Source organism: Ciconia boyciana, chromosome 2, assembly GCF_034638445.1.
Source record: "Ciconia boyciana chromosome 2, ASM3463844v1, whole genome shotgun sequence".
Lineage (NCBI taxonomy): Eukaryota > Metazoa > Chordata > Aves > Ciconiiformes > Ciconiidae > Ciconia > Ciconia boyciana.
The window spans coordinates 157,420,098-157,438,720 of NC_132935.1; the positions used below are offsets into that span (position 1 = coordinate 157,420,098).

At 36.2% G+C, this 18,623-nt stretch overlaps 1 protein-coding gene across 8 annotated transcripts in view; it reads right to left on the minus strand.

Annotated features, from left to right (window-relative positions):
- The window catches only part of ZMYND11 (zinc finger MYND-type containing 11), a 116,164-nt gene that overhangs the window by 42,479 nt on the left and 55,062 nt on the right, over window positions 1-18,623 (minus strand). For all 8 annotated transcript variants that reach the window (XM_072854685.1, XM_072854684.1, XM_072854683.1 and 5 more), the window contains one exon: window positions 2,474-2,633. In XM_072854685.1, coding sequence (XP_072710786.1) covers window positions 2,474-2,633 — 160 coding nt within the window. The remainder of the gene's footprint in view (window positions 1-2,473; window positions 2,634-18,623) is intronic.

The following is an 18,623-nucleotide window of genomic DNA, read 5'->3' on the forward strand; positions in this document are numbered from 1 at the left end:
TGGTGCCAGAACACAAGCTAAAATCCAAGAGCATTTTTGTACTGATGCCAATAGGTGGTGGATCAGTTCACAAGTCTTTCTTTTTCACATTATGAGCTTTCCAAGTTCGTGTAGTACCAGTCAAACCAAGGCTGACAATTGGGTCAAGGGCCTGTCTGTCAGTGCTAAAGTTTGATGAGCCTGAAATCCCTGTTCCAACATTAATAGCCCTATTTCATAGAGTTCTATCTCCTACAAGCGGATCTTCGAAAAGACTCCTGTGTGTTTGTCCTCACTGAAATGTAACTTGAGCTCATGGTTCAACAGTCATTAGTAACAGATCTGAGCAGTACTGAATTACAAAGAACTACAAACTGCGTCTTGATCAAGTGCAGACAAAAATCTGTAAAACTATCCAGTGTGACCAATATAGAGAACATACCAAACTTCATGGTTTTGCACCAATTGTTGGAGAATGGAAAATACTTGATCTGATGTCGAGTGATGACAATGACACTTTGTTACTCATTAAAACTTTTTGAATAAAAGAACAAAGAGAATGACTTTATACCAAGTCATTGTGTTTTGCTTCATGCGTCTGCAGCATTTTGATTCAGTATTAGGATCAAGAAGTTGGAAGTTGGGTACTGTTGAAACATGGCCTGGATCAGAAGCTGATTCCTATTTTTGCATAAAACTGTTAAGACAAGTGCGCACTGGTGTTCTGAACAACTGAGATGGCCATCAGACATATGGACACACCACAATGCATCAGTGATTAGCAGTCATGCTGAAAATACAGTCCAGACATATGGACACAGCACAATGCATCAGTGATTAGCAGTCATGCTGAAAATACAGTCAATACTTCTAACCAAAGGGCTATTCATAATGCGACTTAAGCAGCATCTTCAGTCAAGTCAAAGACAACTCTTTTCATTCCGAGATAAAATAATTACGTAATTCTAATGACTCACTGGGAATTTACATGCTGGTTATCTTAAAAGCTTTGTTAGACAAATGTTGCTAATAAGTAGCAGGAACATTTTTTGAATGACCGTTTAAGAAATGGCTATTGTAAGGCATTTTGACTCTTTTCTTTTCTTTTTTTTTTTTCCTCTTAGCAATAGAGGAAACAAACATACTGCATACTTGAGATAACTACAGATCTCAGACTTTATGTCATGTTGAGTCTGCACAGTTAACATCACCTCTAAACAGATAAAACTGACATAAGAAATACCTAAAAGAGCTAAGCTGGAATTTTGAAATGTTTACTTCTAGTAAAAACAAACTATATACCCTTTAAAGGTTCCCTTGAGGATTTCTAATGAAATCAGAATGAGAATCTTAACAGTGACATAATGTACATTAAATACATATTTCAATACTTTAAATTAGTATAACTGGGATAATTTTAACCATAATGTTTTCTATTATGGATACTGCTTGTTTCCGCTTTCTATTTCTCTCACTTTAAAACAAAAAATAATCTGTTGTTTCACTTTCAGGATCTTATTGATGGCTGCAATAATGCAATGAGTATTTCAGTGGTTTTTAAAATTTATTCTCCTGTAGAGTTTTTCTGGTTTTATTCAAAATTTAAATTACTATCTATGTCTGAGACAATGCTGTCCATTTTACCAGTATTTAATGCAATTTACATTCCAAAGCAACAGTTCCTAGTTCAAGTATTTTAAAGCTTTGACAAACTCTTTTTTTTAATTACAGAAACGTAGTTTTGTAAATACAGAGACTGGGCTTCTGAACAAGGCAAAGCAATTGCACAAGCTTTGTTCTGGTCTATGGGACTATTCTCAGTTAAGTTTGTGAGTGCATTCCATCTCAGTTATGGAGGAATAGAGAAAACACACTTTTCTTCCCTTCACATCACTTTCAACCTGTTTAATTCAATTTAAATGTTTATTTTACACATCCAGTGGAACAATGTCTGGATGACTGTAACTAATTTGCTAAGAAAATCCTTCCTAACTGAATGCCCTGGTGTTCACAAATATCTGTAAAACACTTCTTTTCATGTGTGTTTGTATATAAATGTACAACTTCTTGTTGCACTTTTGAAAGGGAGGAGTTCTTCCTTCCTCGGATTCAGATTAAAGCAAGATTAATCAAAAATTCTTGTCTTCTTTTTTTTTTAAAGATACTGTCTTTGGGATTTGAGGACATCTGAGGATTTCAAGTAATACCAATAATATTTGCTGTCTTCCTATACATCTGTAGAAGAGAATACTACATAAAAGTGAGAGATGACTGAGCAAAGGACTTTGCCAGTGTTTCATAGCAAAAACCTCATAGTTCAAGAAGAAAGAGCTTCTATGGAATAGAAAAGGTTAAAAAAGTTTAAGAGTGCATTACTTCCCTGTTCACAAGCACCAACACAGCATCTATAAATAACTTTAAATAGAAATTAAAACAAGTTTCATGCTAAAATACCAGAAATTGTGATTTATTTTCTCAAAGATTTTATACTCACAATCTCATCTCCTGGCAACCAATATCCTTCTTGTTCAATACCAGCTTTTGACCCTTTACACCCCACCGTCAGGGTTTCAACAATGAGACCATCCTTGACTGCTAAACTCAGCTGACGTGTGGTTTCTTTTGGATGCATACCATGGACTCGAGACATGTACCTGCACACAAAGCACAAAAGTCTTTAAGTGTTAAACTATAAAATGCATCAGCAAAAAAAGTAACTCTTTTTCAAGTGATTTATAATAATACAGTGTCTAAGTTTTAGGTTGTTTTTAAACCCTCAAAATGTATACAATTTCCCCCTTTACTCCAAATCATCTTTTCTTCCCCTTGAAGTTATCATGTACACATGTACACACTTAGACGAGTAGTAGCACAGTAATCTTCTACCAAAAAAAATTATCACATCCCAAAACTAACACGCACACTGCTTGGGCTTGTCTCTGCTAAACTTCCACAACCATTTGTGCCCCTAAAGAGACTCCTTTAAATTAACTGAAACTTCCACTTCTGTAATACTTCCTACAGCATACATACTATAGAATGAGTCTGGAGATGTACCAATGAACCTATGTGATGCTCGTGAGTACAACACATTTATAAACAATGTGAAATTCATGCATCACATATGAAAACCCAACAGCTAGAGTTATAGTACTAGGTGGTTTTTCTCCTTTTCTTTAGATAACCACAATGATCACACTATGATGAACTGCACTGGTGAGAACAAAACTGTGTATATACATGAGATTCAGTTGTGTAACGTTGACCTTTACCCAGTATAATTTACTTCTAGACCAACACCAAGTATTAACTTGGAGTAAACAACATAAAATGATCTTCCCTCAAAAAAAGACGACCTTCCTGTTTTAGGATCATTACACTTCAGAATTTTTTTAAGCAGAATTCCAAGAACGTATCTATGAGTCACCACATGAAGAAGTGGAGAGAGCTGCAATCGCATGCAATCAGCACATAAGTGAATTGACTTAGAAACAACTGGAAATATCTGTTTTGTGGACATAGTTTTCTAGTTATAACACTCTTACAGTTACAGGGCTAAATGAATTTCTCTCCCCTTTTTGGTTTCTCCAGGTACTCTGTCTTTACCTGTCTCCTAGGAGAGAAATCTGTAATTTGCCTGCTTTAAGACAAAGCTGTCAGCTATAGTATCCTCTGTTTCGTGCTTGATAATGAATTCCAGCAACCATGATTCTTTTGTGACTGTCATCACAAACATCTTAACAAAAAAAATAATTATTTAATATCAGGAGCAAACTTGAGGAAAATTTATTTTAAAGCAGTAGCATTGAATTAAAAAAAAAGTTGCATCAGTTCAGATTTTTTTAAAATAATATTGCTGACAGGAACTTTTAATGCCTTATAAGTTATAAACTTATAATAAGGGATGAAGACCACTCTAGTGGTCAACCCTCCAATCAACCCTTCTCTTTGAAGACATACGAGTTTCAAACTTCTTATTGTTTTGGATGCATAAAGGTCTTTTCCCATCCTGCATTCTCTCTCAAGCTTTTGCTGAGAACTGGTTTACCCTAACCTAATATTTTTGTTTTGCCCTAAAGGAAACTAAATGCATATAATCATATAGTAAATTTCTGATTGAGTAGAAGTATATATTTGTGTAGTACATTATACAACAATCAGAGCAACACAGGACATTTATAAATTTCTGCCTGGTATCAGAGGCATTTACATAAATGCAGCATGTTTGCAGGATCCTGAGGGTTTTTTTAGGGTAAAAACTCTTAGAGGCAGATGCTGTCATTTACTATATTTTACAATGTCTACCACAACATGGTCCAAGTCTGGTTGATTTGTGCATACTACCACTGCATAAAAAGTAAGTAATAACAAATGAAATGAATAGAGAAAGAACAAAATTCTGTGCAAGCCTGTGATCCAAGCTAATATATATGAATCTTATGCTGGCTAGCAAAAAGGATCAAGGGCCAATGACTCAGAAGATAGGCACATCAGTTAAGTTCTGTATCACACTGGGTGGATGCTCATCTGCCCAACCTGATCCCTCTCTGCTTCTGTAGAAACCAAAACTCAACATGAGAACCTGTTCAAGTGATATTAAATGCTATAAATGAGTTTTCCAAGTTCTCCAAATTCCAAGGAGGGCTTAAACAGGCAGAGACTCGAATCTATTATTTTACTTTCAATCAGAGTGCAAGTGAACACCATTAGTTTGCTGAGACATAAAGTGCTGAAGTTTTAAAACTGCCTGAAATAGGGAAAACAACTCGTTTATATACTCATGTTACATGTATTTCATGTATGTGTGCACATATACACATATTTATGCAAACACAACCAGCTTTTTAAAGTGCAAATTATCTTTGTCAACATTTGCTAACTTCATTGGTTTTTCAGCAAATTTCCATTTTAACTCTGTACTAACAACCTCCTCATCATAGCTACAGCATTCATGTCTTCTGCAATTTCTTCAAGTCTGTAATAGGTCTCGAAATACATAGCATAGGTACTATCATTATTCCCATTTTACTGATGGAACAAATCAGGCACTGAGCAAGGAAGTGATCTCCCTACTGTTATACAGCAGGCTGCTACACATCTGAGAACAGAAATCAAGTATTACCCCACTTTTATATTTTGCACTGCATTATCTATAGTTGCAGAAACACAGTCCAACAAAACTCTTTAATGTAAGCTACACGTTTTGTGATTATTTCTCACTCATATCGCTGAACAGAACAGATATATAATACAAACCAAAAAGCCTTAAACCAACTCTAATCAGCTAAGAGGTTTAATCTGCCTATTTCAACTGTGGCAGGACGTGCACTAGTGAAAAGGAGCACAAGGCTCAGAACCTCCCATTTCTCAAATCCAATCTCTGTTCTCAACTGGAGTGGAAGTACTGCCACCAACTAAACAATCTCATTTTCTCCAGCTGTAAATCGGGAGTAATAAATCCCCAGTGGCTTTTAGAAGAATACTTCAGTCTATGTGCAGACTGTGCAGTCTGGAGATCCACAAGGGCTATGTTTTCCATGTTTAAAGTAAAATGCTATCAGCTTTCATAGGAAAGCACACACATGTAGAGAGAATGTTTTTACTTCGAAGAGTAGAATTGCTCTTAGAAAAGTGCCCCCTCCCCCCGCATTTTTACTTATATTAAAACCTGTGAAGTGTATGTGGCTAGATATTCACAAAGTCTATAAAACAACACTGGCAGGGTCTGGATGAAATCCTGTTTTGTTTCTTTTCATCCAGAAGGACAGCAGCTAAACTAAGGAGCTATTAAGGCACAGGATTTGAACCAGAAAAGATAGTTAAAGTTCTTTAATAATGACATGTGAAAAACTGTCACAACATGTGAAAGATGCTGGAAACACAAAATAAGTTAAACTCCAGCATAGAGACAGAAAGCATGATGTCTGGAGTCCTAACTACCACATCAGACTCATTACTGGATCGGGGAAAAACAATATTGAAATGTCTTTGTGCAAAAGTGACACTACTAATCCAGGGAGCGCACGTCTTTTCCTGGCACTGCATGCACTGAAGCATCTGGCACCAAGAAGTTAAAAACCAAGTAAGAGAGAAAAGCAATCCCCAATTGCTGTTTTCAACAAAAGCTGATTAGCCTTACCTTGGAGACAGGGAGTTGAAGCAATACTGGTTTGTCATGCTCTTGCCCAGTCCTCCATATCGACAGATTGGGAAGTGTAATACAATCCCTATACTGCTATTATGTAGCCAGACAGGAGAAGTAAAGCCAATATGCTTTCACATGGGTGAGAATAAAGCATGGGGAGAAAGTAAAATCCCCTACATCAGCAAAACAGCCCTAATCAGATAGGGGGCTGAAACAACCATTTCAAAATACAATTTAACTGTGCTAATCCCTACTATATAAAATGAGGGTCTGTCTGATGAAAAGAGGAGGTCTGGCCTGATATTCTGCATGTTAAATTCCAGATCTCACCATATGAGGCTGCCTGTCTGCAGGACACAGAAGCAACTGAACTGCTGCTCAATATTACAGTATTTATAGGTCGGTATTTTCTCCATTTATAAACTGGCAGCGTAAACCTTGACATTAGCATAGAAGAATCTAGCAAATCTAGCAAAATTACAGTTTTTGTAATCAACTTCTAAGAGCCTACTAAAGCATGTTTTCAATTATTGCAACACCGCTTGGAAAGCAAAGGATAAGAATCCTTAGCATGTAGGTTGTGCATTACCACCCTCAAACAAACATCAGCATTGTCATACCATCAAATGTATAAGTAAATGTGCTGACCTTCAGAAACAAGATACTACCAACAGAATCACGTAAATGCACATGTGCACATAGCTAATATATGTGCACACCTGTCCGACAGCAAAAGAAAAAATTTAGAGGAGAACAATAGAGGATAATCATTAATAGATTTGTAGATTGTATGTGTGTGCGCATGCTCATCTGTATTTAGTACACAAAATACCAATCAGAAAAATGTGAAACAACAATTTTAAATGTATTTTGCACTGCAGATAAACAGTAGTCAGGTCTTTTCAAATTTAGCAGCAATAAAATATCATCGTATTCTTCTGTTTATATACCTTATTCTTGTTACCCATCCTAAAACCTTGACCATCACTCAGACACCACAGGGACAGCCCAAGGGGTCAGCACAGCTGGAGGTGAGGACTTGAGCAGTTCTCACAGGCCACACAGCATCCAGGAGCCATACAGCCATCTGCTGCACACCCTACCTGAGCCACATTGCTATGATAGGGGAGGAATAATAGGCAGGGAAACCTGGTACGTGCCCTTCCAGAGTCTCTCTCCTTCACAGCAACAAAGTGCAGAAGCTCCTATGACTCATGCCACTAGTAAGTGACAACTGGATCTTGCCACCTCCCTTTGCTAAACAAAACTGGACCACAGGAGTACCCTAATCCACCCCTAAACTGCTTGCCTGCCCAATATACAGGAGACATTATAGAACCACCAAAGACTGTCAGCATATGAGCAATTCACACCTAAAACTTCAAAAAAATTTTCTCAAACTAGCCAGTGGTCAGCATGTCTTTCTAGTCAAAGCCTACATCTAATACATGTGCTTCATAACACACCTTAAAACTCAAGAAAAAGGTTTGTTTTGATCTAAGGGGTGTGGAGGAAGCAGAATCTAAAGCTGCTGTCACCATGGGAGCAAAACAGATACAAAAGTAGCTGGCACTTGCAGGGGATCAGATGGTGAACTTTTCGCCCACAGCTGTCACACAGCTCACAACTCTTTTGCTTGGTGCTGTGCAAGACTCAACAGGAAGCCAAACCCTGTCCCAAAGAGCTTAATATATATGGCCACAAAATAATGCACATAAGTAGCTAACTCTGCCCCCAAAGAGTCCTCTTCCAGGCAACTGTGGTCTACCGAGATGCAGCAAATGGTTTATATGGGCACAGCTCTCTTGTGGCCTGAAAAACAAAGCTTACCAAGGAAGGGAGGAAGTAAGGTTACTTAAGGTGGAAAGTTGTCACAAGTATTTCAAAAAAAAATCTGAGCTTTCTGGACTCACAAGGAATTGCATTTTCAGACACCTGAACTCATCAAAAAGAAAATACTGAAAAAATGCTACAGCAAGCATCTCTGTAAAAGACTGAAGTAAAATACATATAGGAAATAGCTGCCTTTTATAAAATACAACAGTGTGACAAGTGTAGGTAGATGCTAATTTTAGTAGCAAACACTGTAATCTTGGTCTGATCAATTATCTCTGTCTATGCTGGATGCCTCCGCCCTCCACGATATGAAGGGAAGTAGCAGTCTGCTGGCAGCAGCAGACTATCTGCCAAGCAACTCATCCAGGGAGAAACAGAGGTCTTAAGATTTCCTTGTATGCATAGCCCATCTCACAATTGAGATCTGATAAAATACAGCAGATCCCATTAAACCCAACTGAAAGACTGCCATTAATTTTAAATGTTACCTACAGGTATATAAAAATGTCCTAGATTCAGGGACAGACCTGAAGGAATAATACATAAAATGGAAGAAAAGCAGCCAAAAATCTATTCTGAGTTTTTTATTGTGTTTCTGCCTCTGGTGAGAAATGATGCCTTTTGCTTTAGATTCAGGGTATGACAGCAGTTTTATAGAAGGCCCACACACTTCTTTTAAGACTTTTTTAATTTGCAAAGAATAGGTCACTTGGTCATACTGAAAGTAAAAATGGAAGAGATGGCTGTGATTATTTTTTTTTTTTAACAAATACAGCTACATAGCGTAAGAACTTAAAATACCCAGGCTCAAATCTCAGGAATCCACTAGCTATCCTTGTGGAGACTCAGGTGAAGATTTCTGCTCACAGTTGTATCTCAAGGTCTCAAATCAGAAGCATAAGCTGCCTGCTCCCACCAGACGTAGCACTGTGGTACAAATCAGCTTTCACAAAACACAGGCTAAACATTATGGGTATTTGTATTTCAAAACAATATATTTGAAATACATATTCCCTGCTTGCCAGAAACTGAGAGCTGGTCTGAGAGCTGAAGACAATACAGACACACAGAGAAAGCAGAACCGTTTACAGTGGGGACACAGCAGCACACTTTTGTATTCTAAGATACTTTTTGATATGTTTACAGTTTCTGAAGTTTTGATTCTGGATTAAATTCACTAAGATAAAGATACCCAAAGCATAACATTCTTCCTCTGTATTTACACTTCACAGAGAGAGATGCATGTATATGAAGAGGCTGCATTTGATTTCCATGGCACTTCACATACCAACAGCACACTGTGTAGACCACACAGGCTTTGACAGGGCTGTTGCCTGTGCAATGAAACACTGATTATACGACCTCTATGTTGTGCACTCCAAAATTCCAAGTGGGGCACAAAGAGAAACTGAATTACAGAGAAATGATTAATTTTCTTTTCCCTCTGACATCAGTATCTGGAACATTCATTTTGAAGACACATACACCATCTAAGTAGAAAATGTTTTTAAAATTTGTTTCATGTCTCCTTCACAGTCTAGAAATACAGCATGTGCATGGATATGGAATCTAATTTTGTGCGGTCTTTTTATAAAACAAAAAGAACACATCAACTTGATAGTGAAACAGTGAGATCCAGCAGTTCAATGAAACTCAGATCTGCCTGATGTTTCTTCTGCTGCTGCTAAAACAAAGCTAAAGAGTAATCTGTTTTGTGTGTGCTTTAGATACCCCAGGCACCATGCAGTTTCCTATAATGTTAATCACCTGGGTAATTTCTGTCAAAAACATGGTAATTTTAACTCAGGTAATTCCTTGTTTCAGTAGTTTGAATTCTCACTCATCCAACTTCACTATACACTTAAGATTGTGTAACCCACCAATATGACCATGAAAAGCAAGTAATTAAGGTACTGCACTATTCAATCTTTATCTACAAAAATCTCCCTTTCAGAACTACTACCACCTTCTTAAGGAGGAACTTATCTGAAAAAGGGCTCTAGTCCCATTTTTCAAACCTAAAAAGTTGTATGTGAAACTGCTGGTAATGTACACGTATGTGCACTGAGCACTACTGGCAAACAGGAGCACTAATTGTTCAGTGGCATGCCATGCATATGCAAAATTGCTTGTGTACAGGCAGAGCTGCTGTTCCATCCAGCACTTTTCTGTGGATGTACTGAAGTAATCAACTAATACATGACTCAGAATATAACATCCTGGCTAGTACCTTGCAAATGAAATACTTAGTCAGCTCATATTGAGCGTCTCAGTTCAAAACATGCTTAAAAAATATACATTCAAGCACGTTCATGATTCAATTTTTCAGAGTTTTCTATCTAATTTAATTTCCATTCTTATCTGGGTTAAAAGTAACAAAAACTTTTTTTGTGTGTGGTCAGATTAGTTTTAGCTTGGCTGAGTTTCAAAATCATCACACTGTCACACAAATGTTCACCCAATTACCAGTTAGGGAACAGCACAACGGCTGGAAAAGCCATCAGGGCAGGACTGCTACTTTTGGTGATGATATTGTTTACATGAATGGGAATATGAGACCGCAGCCTAAAATAGATGGTATGAGTAGTGCTTTGGAGATCATTCTCTCTCCACTGATTACAGAGAAAGCCTTGATGAGCACTTCAGGCCAGACAACAACCTGTTAAATGGCCATGTCACACTAATTTTTATCTTTTACTTCTAATAGAAAGAAACATTTATTTACAGCAAAGAAACCACACATAAGCTAGAAGTTTCATTTTCAAATTTTATAAAGATGTTATGATTCAAGCAGAAATCAATACTGGTTGTGACATAAAAAGAAATTGGTTTGCTTTTAGCAATTAGAAATAAAGATAGCCTGTTATGTATTTTTCTCTGTAAACTTACGCAATTTCAACACAAATATTAATAGAAGTATGGAGTACATGAGAATATTCATTAAAATGAAAATACAGATAGTGATTTTCAAGTCAGTTACACTTCCACCACTTTCCTTCTCAATATTTATACTCGAGTTCATAGTTTGCATGTGTTTTATCTATGAAAAGTATTAAACATTGAACACTACAATTTTTATAGTAACACACAGTAAGGAGAGTTTAAATGAGTTGGCACTCATTAGCAAACATCAAACAAGGAGTATGGCTGTTGTTAATATCCTTGTGTTTGTGCTGTTAGTGTGAATCATTTTATTTACCAGTCATACTCATGCTCAGCCCAGAGACGACTTCACCTACTGAATCAATGAAGAACACTGACCTTTGAGATAAAAAAAGAAAACTGCCTTACTAACAATACCACATAAGATCATTCTTAAGAGAAGAATTATTAGACAAGAAAATTAATCAAGCAAAGTTCGTTAGAACATCTGAGCACCTATTTATTTTTTGCAGAATGAACTGTAGGAGCTAGATGTGTATGCGGTAATATTTCTGATCAAAGCAAATACACAAAAAGTTTAGCCTCACCTCAAGCTCAGTCCTCAACAAAATAGCCTTTTATGCTAAACCCTTACAGGCGTAACAGTTGCACAGCCAGCTACAGCATCCTTTCCATTCAATGTAATCAGCATAAAGCAGGAAAAAAAGGTGTCAAAGCTGAAGGAATGTCTGTAAGTCCCACGGTGAAGAGTTTTCTACACTAGGCACTGAATTAGTATTATGACAGCCAGCATTGAGAAGCAGACCCAGCAATTCAGGTAGCAATTTTCTTTATCACATGGAGGGACAGTGGCTCAGTACCAAGTTGAAGGAACAATTATCCCTAACAAATCACAAACAACACTGCTTAATATACCTGTACTTCTTTTTATGTATTCCTTTAATCAGTTTAATTAATGTGATTAAATAGAATCGTTACACAAATTGAAGAAATTATCTATATCAAGGAAAGAGCTTCATGGGAAAAAGAGTAATTATTAATATGCACTATAAAGTCAAGATGACACTTTAACCAAATCTACTAATTCAGAAATTTTAATTCTACTACTACTCAGAGCAAATGCAGCTAGGTTCTTTATAGCCTTTTTCCAAGAAAAGTTTACAATTTTTTCCTGTCACCCCTGCTTAGTCAATAGTCCAAAATGTCTAAAAGCAGCTCTTAAAATGGACCATTAATATCAGCAATATTAAAGTTACGTAATATCCAAACCAGAAAATCATTATCAACTCACAAACAAAATTAAGATTAAACACAATATAAACAAATACAAAAAAAGCAAGCTTTATGACAAATGTAGCTATCTACAGATAACACAGGTGAAATTTAATGAACATATGCCATTGTGAACATTCCTTGTGCAATCGATGACAATCCGTCATTTCTTCTTAAGGGTCTTATAAAATATGAGTGTTTAGCTTTGTTCCTCACTTCAACATTTTTGTGAATCTGGATGTTAAAAATCTTTACGAACTTGCTCAATATTACCTCATTGGTCAGTCTCAGTACAAATTTACAAGCAAAACTGTGTATCAATTACGATGCAAAAGCTGGTGAGATTCCCTGTACTTTCCTGCATATATGCAGGTTTCAGCGTTCTTTTTATTACTTCATAGCATATATATGAACTTTTGAAAATGTCGGAAAATTTCAACCTGAACGCATCATTTAACCTCACTGTGAAGCCATCAGTATAAAAAATTAATGTATCAAACAAGTCAAATGTTTTGGTGTCCATCATATTTCTATGCAATGTATTGCTATGCTTGTAACTGATAATTATGCACACATAATGCAGAGTTTGTGTAAATGACCAAAATAGTACTTTTACTAAAAATTTTGTTATTAGGGAGTCAAATGATCGGTTTTAGATTGTTCTTTTGTTTTAACTAATATAATAATTTTTAACCAAATCGATCAAAAATTGCTGAAAAAGCACAGAAGACATTTCCCCCCCCCCAGGATGTTCTATGACTAAGGACTGACAAGCTTTAAAACTCTAGACTTGGTTCATTCTCTTGGTTTAACATAAAAATAGTGTTATGAAAACAGAAAAAAAACATTGGTTTTGGCTTAAAAGAAGCAACTGAAGTTTATCACGGGAAAGAGAGATGGAAAAGGAGATGGACTTAGTGGAGTCAGACAGAAAGAAGTGCCTTGTCCTTGCCTGTAACAGAAAACATATGAAGAGGTATTTAAGAGTTTTCTACCCTGTCATCACCTGGTGATGTGTTCCTGTGTTTGTTTTCTGTAATGAATATATCTATAATTAAGCTAACCCAACACAAACTGAATTCAGTTTTCTCAGAGGCAAACACGCAATAGACAGGCTGCCACTAGAAGCAGCAATGTGGCCTGCTGAGGAAGTAGTATCATGCTTCTTATTGTAGGACCTTGCACTCCACACTTTTGCTTACCTTTGCATAATTACAAACTGCTATTACACTGCATGGCATGGAAAAAAACTTCACTGTACTATTCTTCCTCATCTTTTCCCAACTGGGAAAATGTGACCTTTCCTGAGTACCTCCTTCAATATTGACCTGTTCCACCACAGTACAACTGACCAGGGTTTGATTAACATGTACCAAACTCTGAAGAGTTGCTTTTAATAACATTATTTGCTTCACATGGTCACATTTAAAACATACATGAGGATTATGTAAAGATGTGGAAAAGGAGCCAGTAACACTGGTTGAAAGTGAACTCAAGCAACCACTGCATTCTTCTGTGTTAACAGCAGGATGTTTTACTTCAAACAATTGTTTTCAGATAAGCCTACTCCCCGGTAACAAAAAGACAGATATTTTAGGGGACTGGCTTGACAAAGGATAAGAAACCAACAGAGCAGAAAAACATTTCTAAGCTTTCATTTCAGTCAAAGAAATATCAGGTGCTACAATACTTCTGTTCATGTAAAGTTAAACAAGAGCATTATCTAGTTATAAATCCAGAGTCATCTGCTCTCCTAATCATTCTTATGACTTACTATTTTTGTTTATGCATGACTATTTAGTTGCAACATGCAAAATATTAGGAAGATTTAAATTTTCATCAAAGGTACTATAAATAGTGACAGATTTTTTCTAACAAGTTTCTGAGCTTCAAATAAGCAATACTGTAAGAATCTTATTCTTTCAATTTTTTTTCTTGCCACTGCATTGCATATTCTTATTTATAGACTTGTGTGATTATTCCCTACCCATTCAAATTGCTCATTTTCTTATTTATACTCTCTTGTGATTATTCTCTACCTGTTCAAATTGCTCATTCTCATCTTTGCTTTCATCAGTGCTTCTAGAAATTGTTTTCTGTTAAAGCAGATGGCCTAAAAAGAGCAGCGCAGAAGAACTAAGGCAACAAAACCAGATTTATGGATGGCAGAGGCCCTTAACTTTAACTGTTCTCAGAGATTGACTGGAGAAATTTCATAGAGTGATATTTGGAGAAGAAATCCCCCTCCTAGGACTAAATGTCAAACTGAGAGGGTCACATACTCAATCTACAACTGCTAGCGACTCCACCTCAACTGTGGGACCAGAAAATCTCATCATTTTACAGTAATCTTTCATACTGAGTAATTCTTTTCTGGCATGCTATCCCATCAATGCTGATTAATGTCAGTCTGCACAAAGCTAACAGGGGACTGACAGAGTCTACTCTATATAGGCTTGGGATCTGCTCATTTATCCAAGATGCTCATTTCCCTGAGATTTCTCTGAGACTTTGCTGCACTTACATTAAATTAGAATATAACAAAAATGAGTCCACAGAACAAATATGGGAAAAAATGGTTATGACAATTTAGGGACCTAGTACTGGACCATCCCATTTGAAAGCCAAAGAGATGAGAGTCTTTGTACCTATTTATGAAAAAAAGACATTTTCTTGTATCACCTATGTTGTAAAACAGCTTTCTGACTAATGAAAATGATAGTTTCAGTTTCGCTCTATTTGAAAATAACACAAATTCTCCAGTTGTAGCATATCAGTTTTATCCTAGCTAATGGTCTATTCAGCCATCAGCTTCATCCCCACAAAAGTTGGGATATCGCTACCCTGTGGACTATGGTCACTCTTGGTTTCATTCCCAAACTAACTCATTCTCAGGCTCCATTGTGGAGAAAGCCAACTTGTTCTTCCTGGGAAAAAGGCAAAGCATGGCCAAGAGGCTAGTTTGCTCCTGACAGAGAATGTGGACGTAAACCATGCCAAGATTGGCTCCTTCTGCCAAGGGCACTCCAACACTGTTCCAGCATGCTATGTGTCCTCAGATGCCTTCACACCATGCCCGATGGCAAACTATCATGCCTCTAGCTTCAAGTTTCAAGAACAGCATTGCTGTGGGCTGTATTATTTTTGGCGCTTAGAACTGAAGAACCACACACACATAGAAAACAAACAAAGAGTATGTCAGGGCCAAAGACACACTCCATAAGCCAAAGGCAATGCGGTGTGGTCACAGCATATCTGCTCCAGTTGGTGCCAGGGCATTCCCTGTCTCAGTACACAAAGACAGTATAGACACAGCCTTTATAAAAGACAGGGAGAGAAGCCAATCCACTAAATAAATCATGAAACACATCAAACGGAGAGAGAAAAAAATATGAGGAAGGAAGTATGGAATCAAAGAATTATGTTTTGGTTCTTCACATTAGTCTTCATGGATTAGTTTAGAAATCAGAATAATTATCTGTTTACAATGACAAAATCCTGAAAGCGGCCAATAATAGTTCTAGAACACCGTATTTGCCAATTGGGTATTTTAATAACATTAACTTAATAGATAATGAACTCTGAACTAATCATAAAGATCATGAAATGTTCATAAATTGCTACTGAGGAAACCCAATACCTTGAGAGAAAAAGGGTAAATATTTAATTAATAGTTAATTAAATCTTAGGAGTCCAATTACCTGTAAGGGAATTATAAAGAAAACGCTATAAAAGACACTGAAAGACTGGAATAGTGAAAGAAAGAGAACTTTAAAAACATGTCTGTACAGAAATACTTACCAATCTGCTATGCAACTGCATGTCAATTATTTATCCTACTCATTTAAATATGCATGCTTTTTTTCCAGTGTATTTTAAGGCATTTTATTGCATAGAATCAATTTTTGAGGTTACCCCAAATCCAAAACAGATGGAAGATAATGAGGAAAAAACAGAAAGTCAAAGCCTAATTATAATTTTTAACACACTTTTAGGGATGAACAATTTGTCAAGCTGTGCTCTTGACAGAGAATTCACAAGATATGGGAAGCCATTTCTCCACTAGTGTTTACAGCATAACTAATACCAATAGTTCTCATCTAAATAATTGACATATTAGGGTCAAATTATCCCAACATCAAGTCTGGACAGAAAAATAAGTCATATTTCTTGATAAATACGTCTTACAAATATAATTTTTTTATTAAGTAATTTGGTAGTTTAGAAATTTTAGATATTTCTAGTAGTTACATTTTAAATGATTATCATTCATTGACTTGAGATACACTATGACAATATAAGCCCCGTGAGAACACTTATTTTGTATACCTTTACAGAAATGTTACCACTGCCTCCAAATGAGCTTTACCATTAAAGAAAAATGCTCTGAACACACTGAGGCCTATGTACAAAGATAGGAACTTATATATATTAAAGTTCTCTTCAAAAGGCAGTTTGCACTTTTAGTACTAATTCCTTTAAATGCACTACACTGTTACTTCTTGTTAGTATTGGTTTTCAGTCCTTCATTTAGTTTTCAAGCTACTGAAGAATGTTTATCTCCAACCAACGGAAAGTACCTTTCCAACTATAATGTACCCCCACATATAATCACTAAAAGTGCAGAATCCCTTTCATACAATGACTTGTTGATTTATATTTTTTTTGAGACATCAAGTCTGTGCAGTGTGGTCTCTCCTTACCAATGCTTTTATTTAAGTATTTATATCACACTCCAATTATTAGTGTCATATTCTTGCCATTTTTCCACACATACATTTTTAATTCCTTCAAAAATAGGCAGCTTTCTTGTGTTTCTTAATATTTCTCTACATGCAATGACTTTTCTAGAATAATTGCCAAAAGTTCAGTAAGCTTAGTAATTTCTTAAAGGCTCTAAGTTGCATATTCAAATTTTCCAAGTGACTTTCCTCCGTGTAAGACAGTTTTTAATCACTTTAAAATCACATATTTTCCTATTGTTGCTTTTCCTCCTCATCAATTTAAAAGGCAAAACATACTTGATTTAGTCTACTTTTAATTAAAGGGCCTCTTTCCTTATAGGTTTTTCCTGATAATATTAGAAGTACCTTCTAGTGCTCTTGGCTCCTCCTACACTATCCTCCTACTCTTATGTTCTCTACAGAAAATGCGTGGCTAGTTCTATAGATTTTTCTTGCATACTTTCCATTGCCAGTATCTTCTGGAAGTCTTTCTTTACCCCAGATATTTTTTAACAATTACACATAAAGTGCACGGGTTACATTTTACATATTTTAATATGTTCTATAAATTTGTCTTTTTTGCATACTGAGTTGAAACAGTTCATAATCTACAAACAGCGAATCCTCTTTTTATATTACCCACATTTCCTCCCTGGTCATAAAAAGTAAATGCTCCTTGATAGGTACAGGGGCTTCTACTCAGCACCAGAAAGCTAAGAAAAGCAAGAAGTAAATGAAAAAAACAAGGATATGTTAGGAAGAGGGAGACAACCATGCTGAGCTGCCGGTTAGGAGAAAAGCCAACAAATAGATTTGCGTGAAAGCAGCAAACCATCTGATGAAGAAAGCAGCAATAGAGATTCTGCTATGAAGGTGTTTGGACTAACAGGTCACAAAATACACAGGACAACTTGTCTCTAGCAACAAATGAACCCTCAAACTATGGCAAAAAGAAAATCAAATCAAAAATCAAATCATAAATCATCTTTTCAACTTGTGAAGTTCTCTGAAAGTACACATTTATCATCCACTATATGACACAGTAGGATGACTGTCACTTACCTTAAACATGTATTTATAAAAAAAGATTATCTTGCTGTTTTTCTGTATTCTTACTCAGGAATAAGACATGCTTCCATAAATTTCATTGCCATTATTACTTGCAAATAGTTGTAATATGCAAAGCCACTCTTTCAGTCAATCCCAAGAGATATTAACACTTCTAAAAAATGTTACTAATCCAAGTATGAGAATCCTCCCTTTAGCTCCAACTATGTATGCATGCTCATAATTTTCACTTTTGACCACTGTTTGGTTTTGATCTTTCTTATTATTCATACATTTGCCTATGTGCCCGGACACTGATTGATCTTTTAAGTAATTGCAGTTGTACTTGACCAAATGATCTTTGAGTCTGGAAGAATACATCAGCTGCTCAGTTTTCATCAGCACAGATATTCTGATGCCCTGCGAATTTCAGAACTTTATTCTGAATATTATGTAATATGCATACTCATTTACTAAGTCATCTGTGTTTCTTCATCAATGACTAGTACCATAAAGCAACTCAAAGGTCTTTATCTATTCTTTGTCAAAAGTTATCTCCTTAAAATATCATATAATAGAAACTAGATCTCTGTTCATCACTCTTGTCACTGATGTGCATGTGGAGCATTTACAATGTCCAAGCACTTTTTAGATTACTCTTCACTGCTAACACCTTGCACATCTTTCTCAAAGTACTAAAGCTGCGTGCATCTCTGTTTAGTCACTTATTTTCCTTC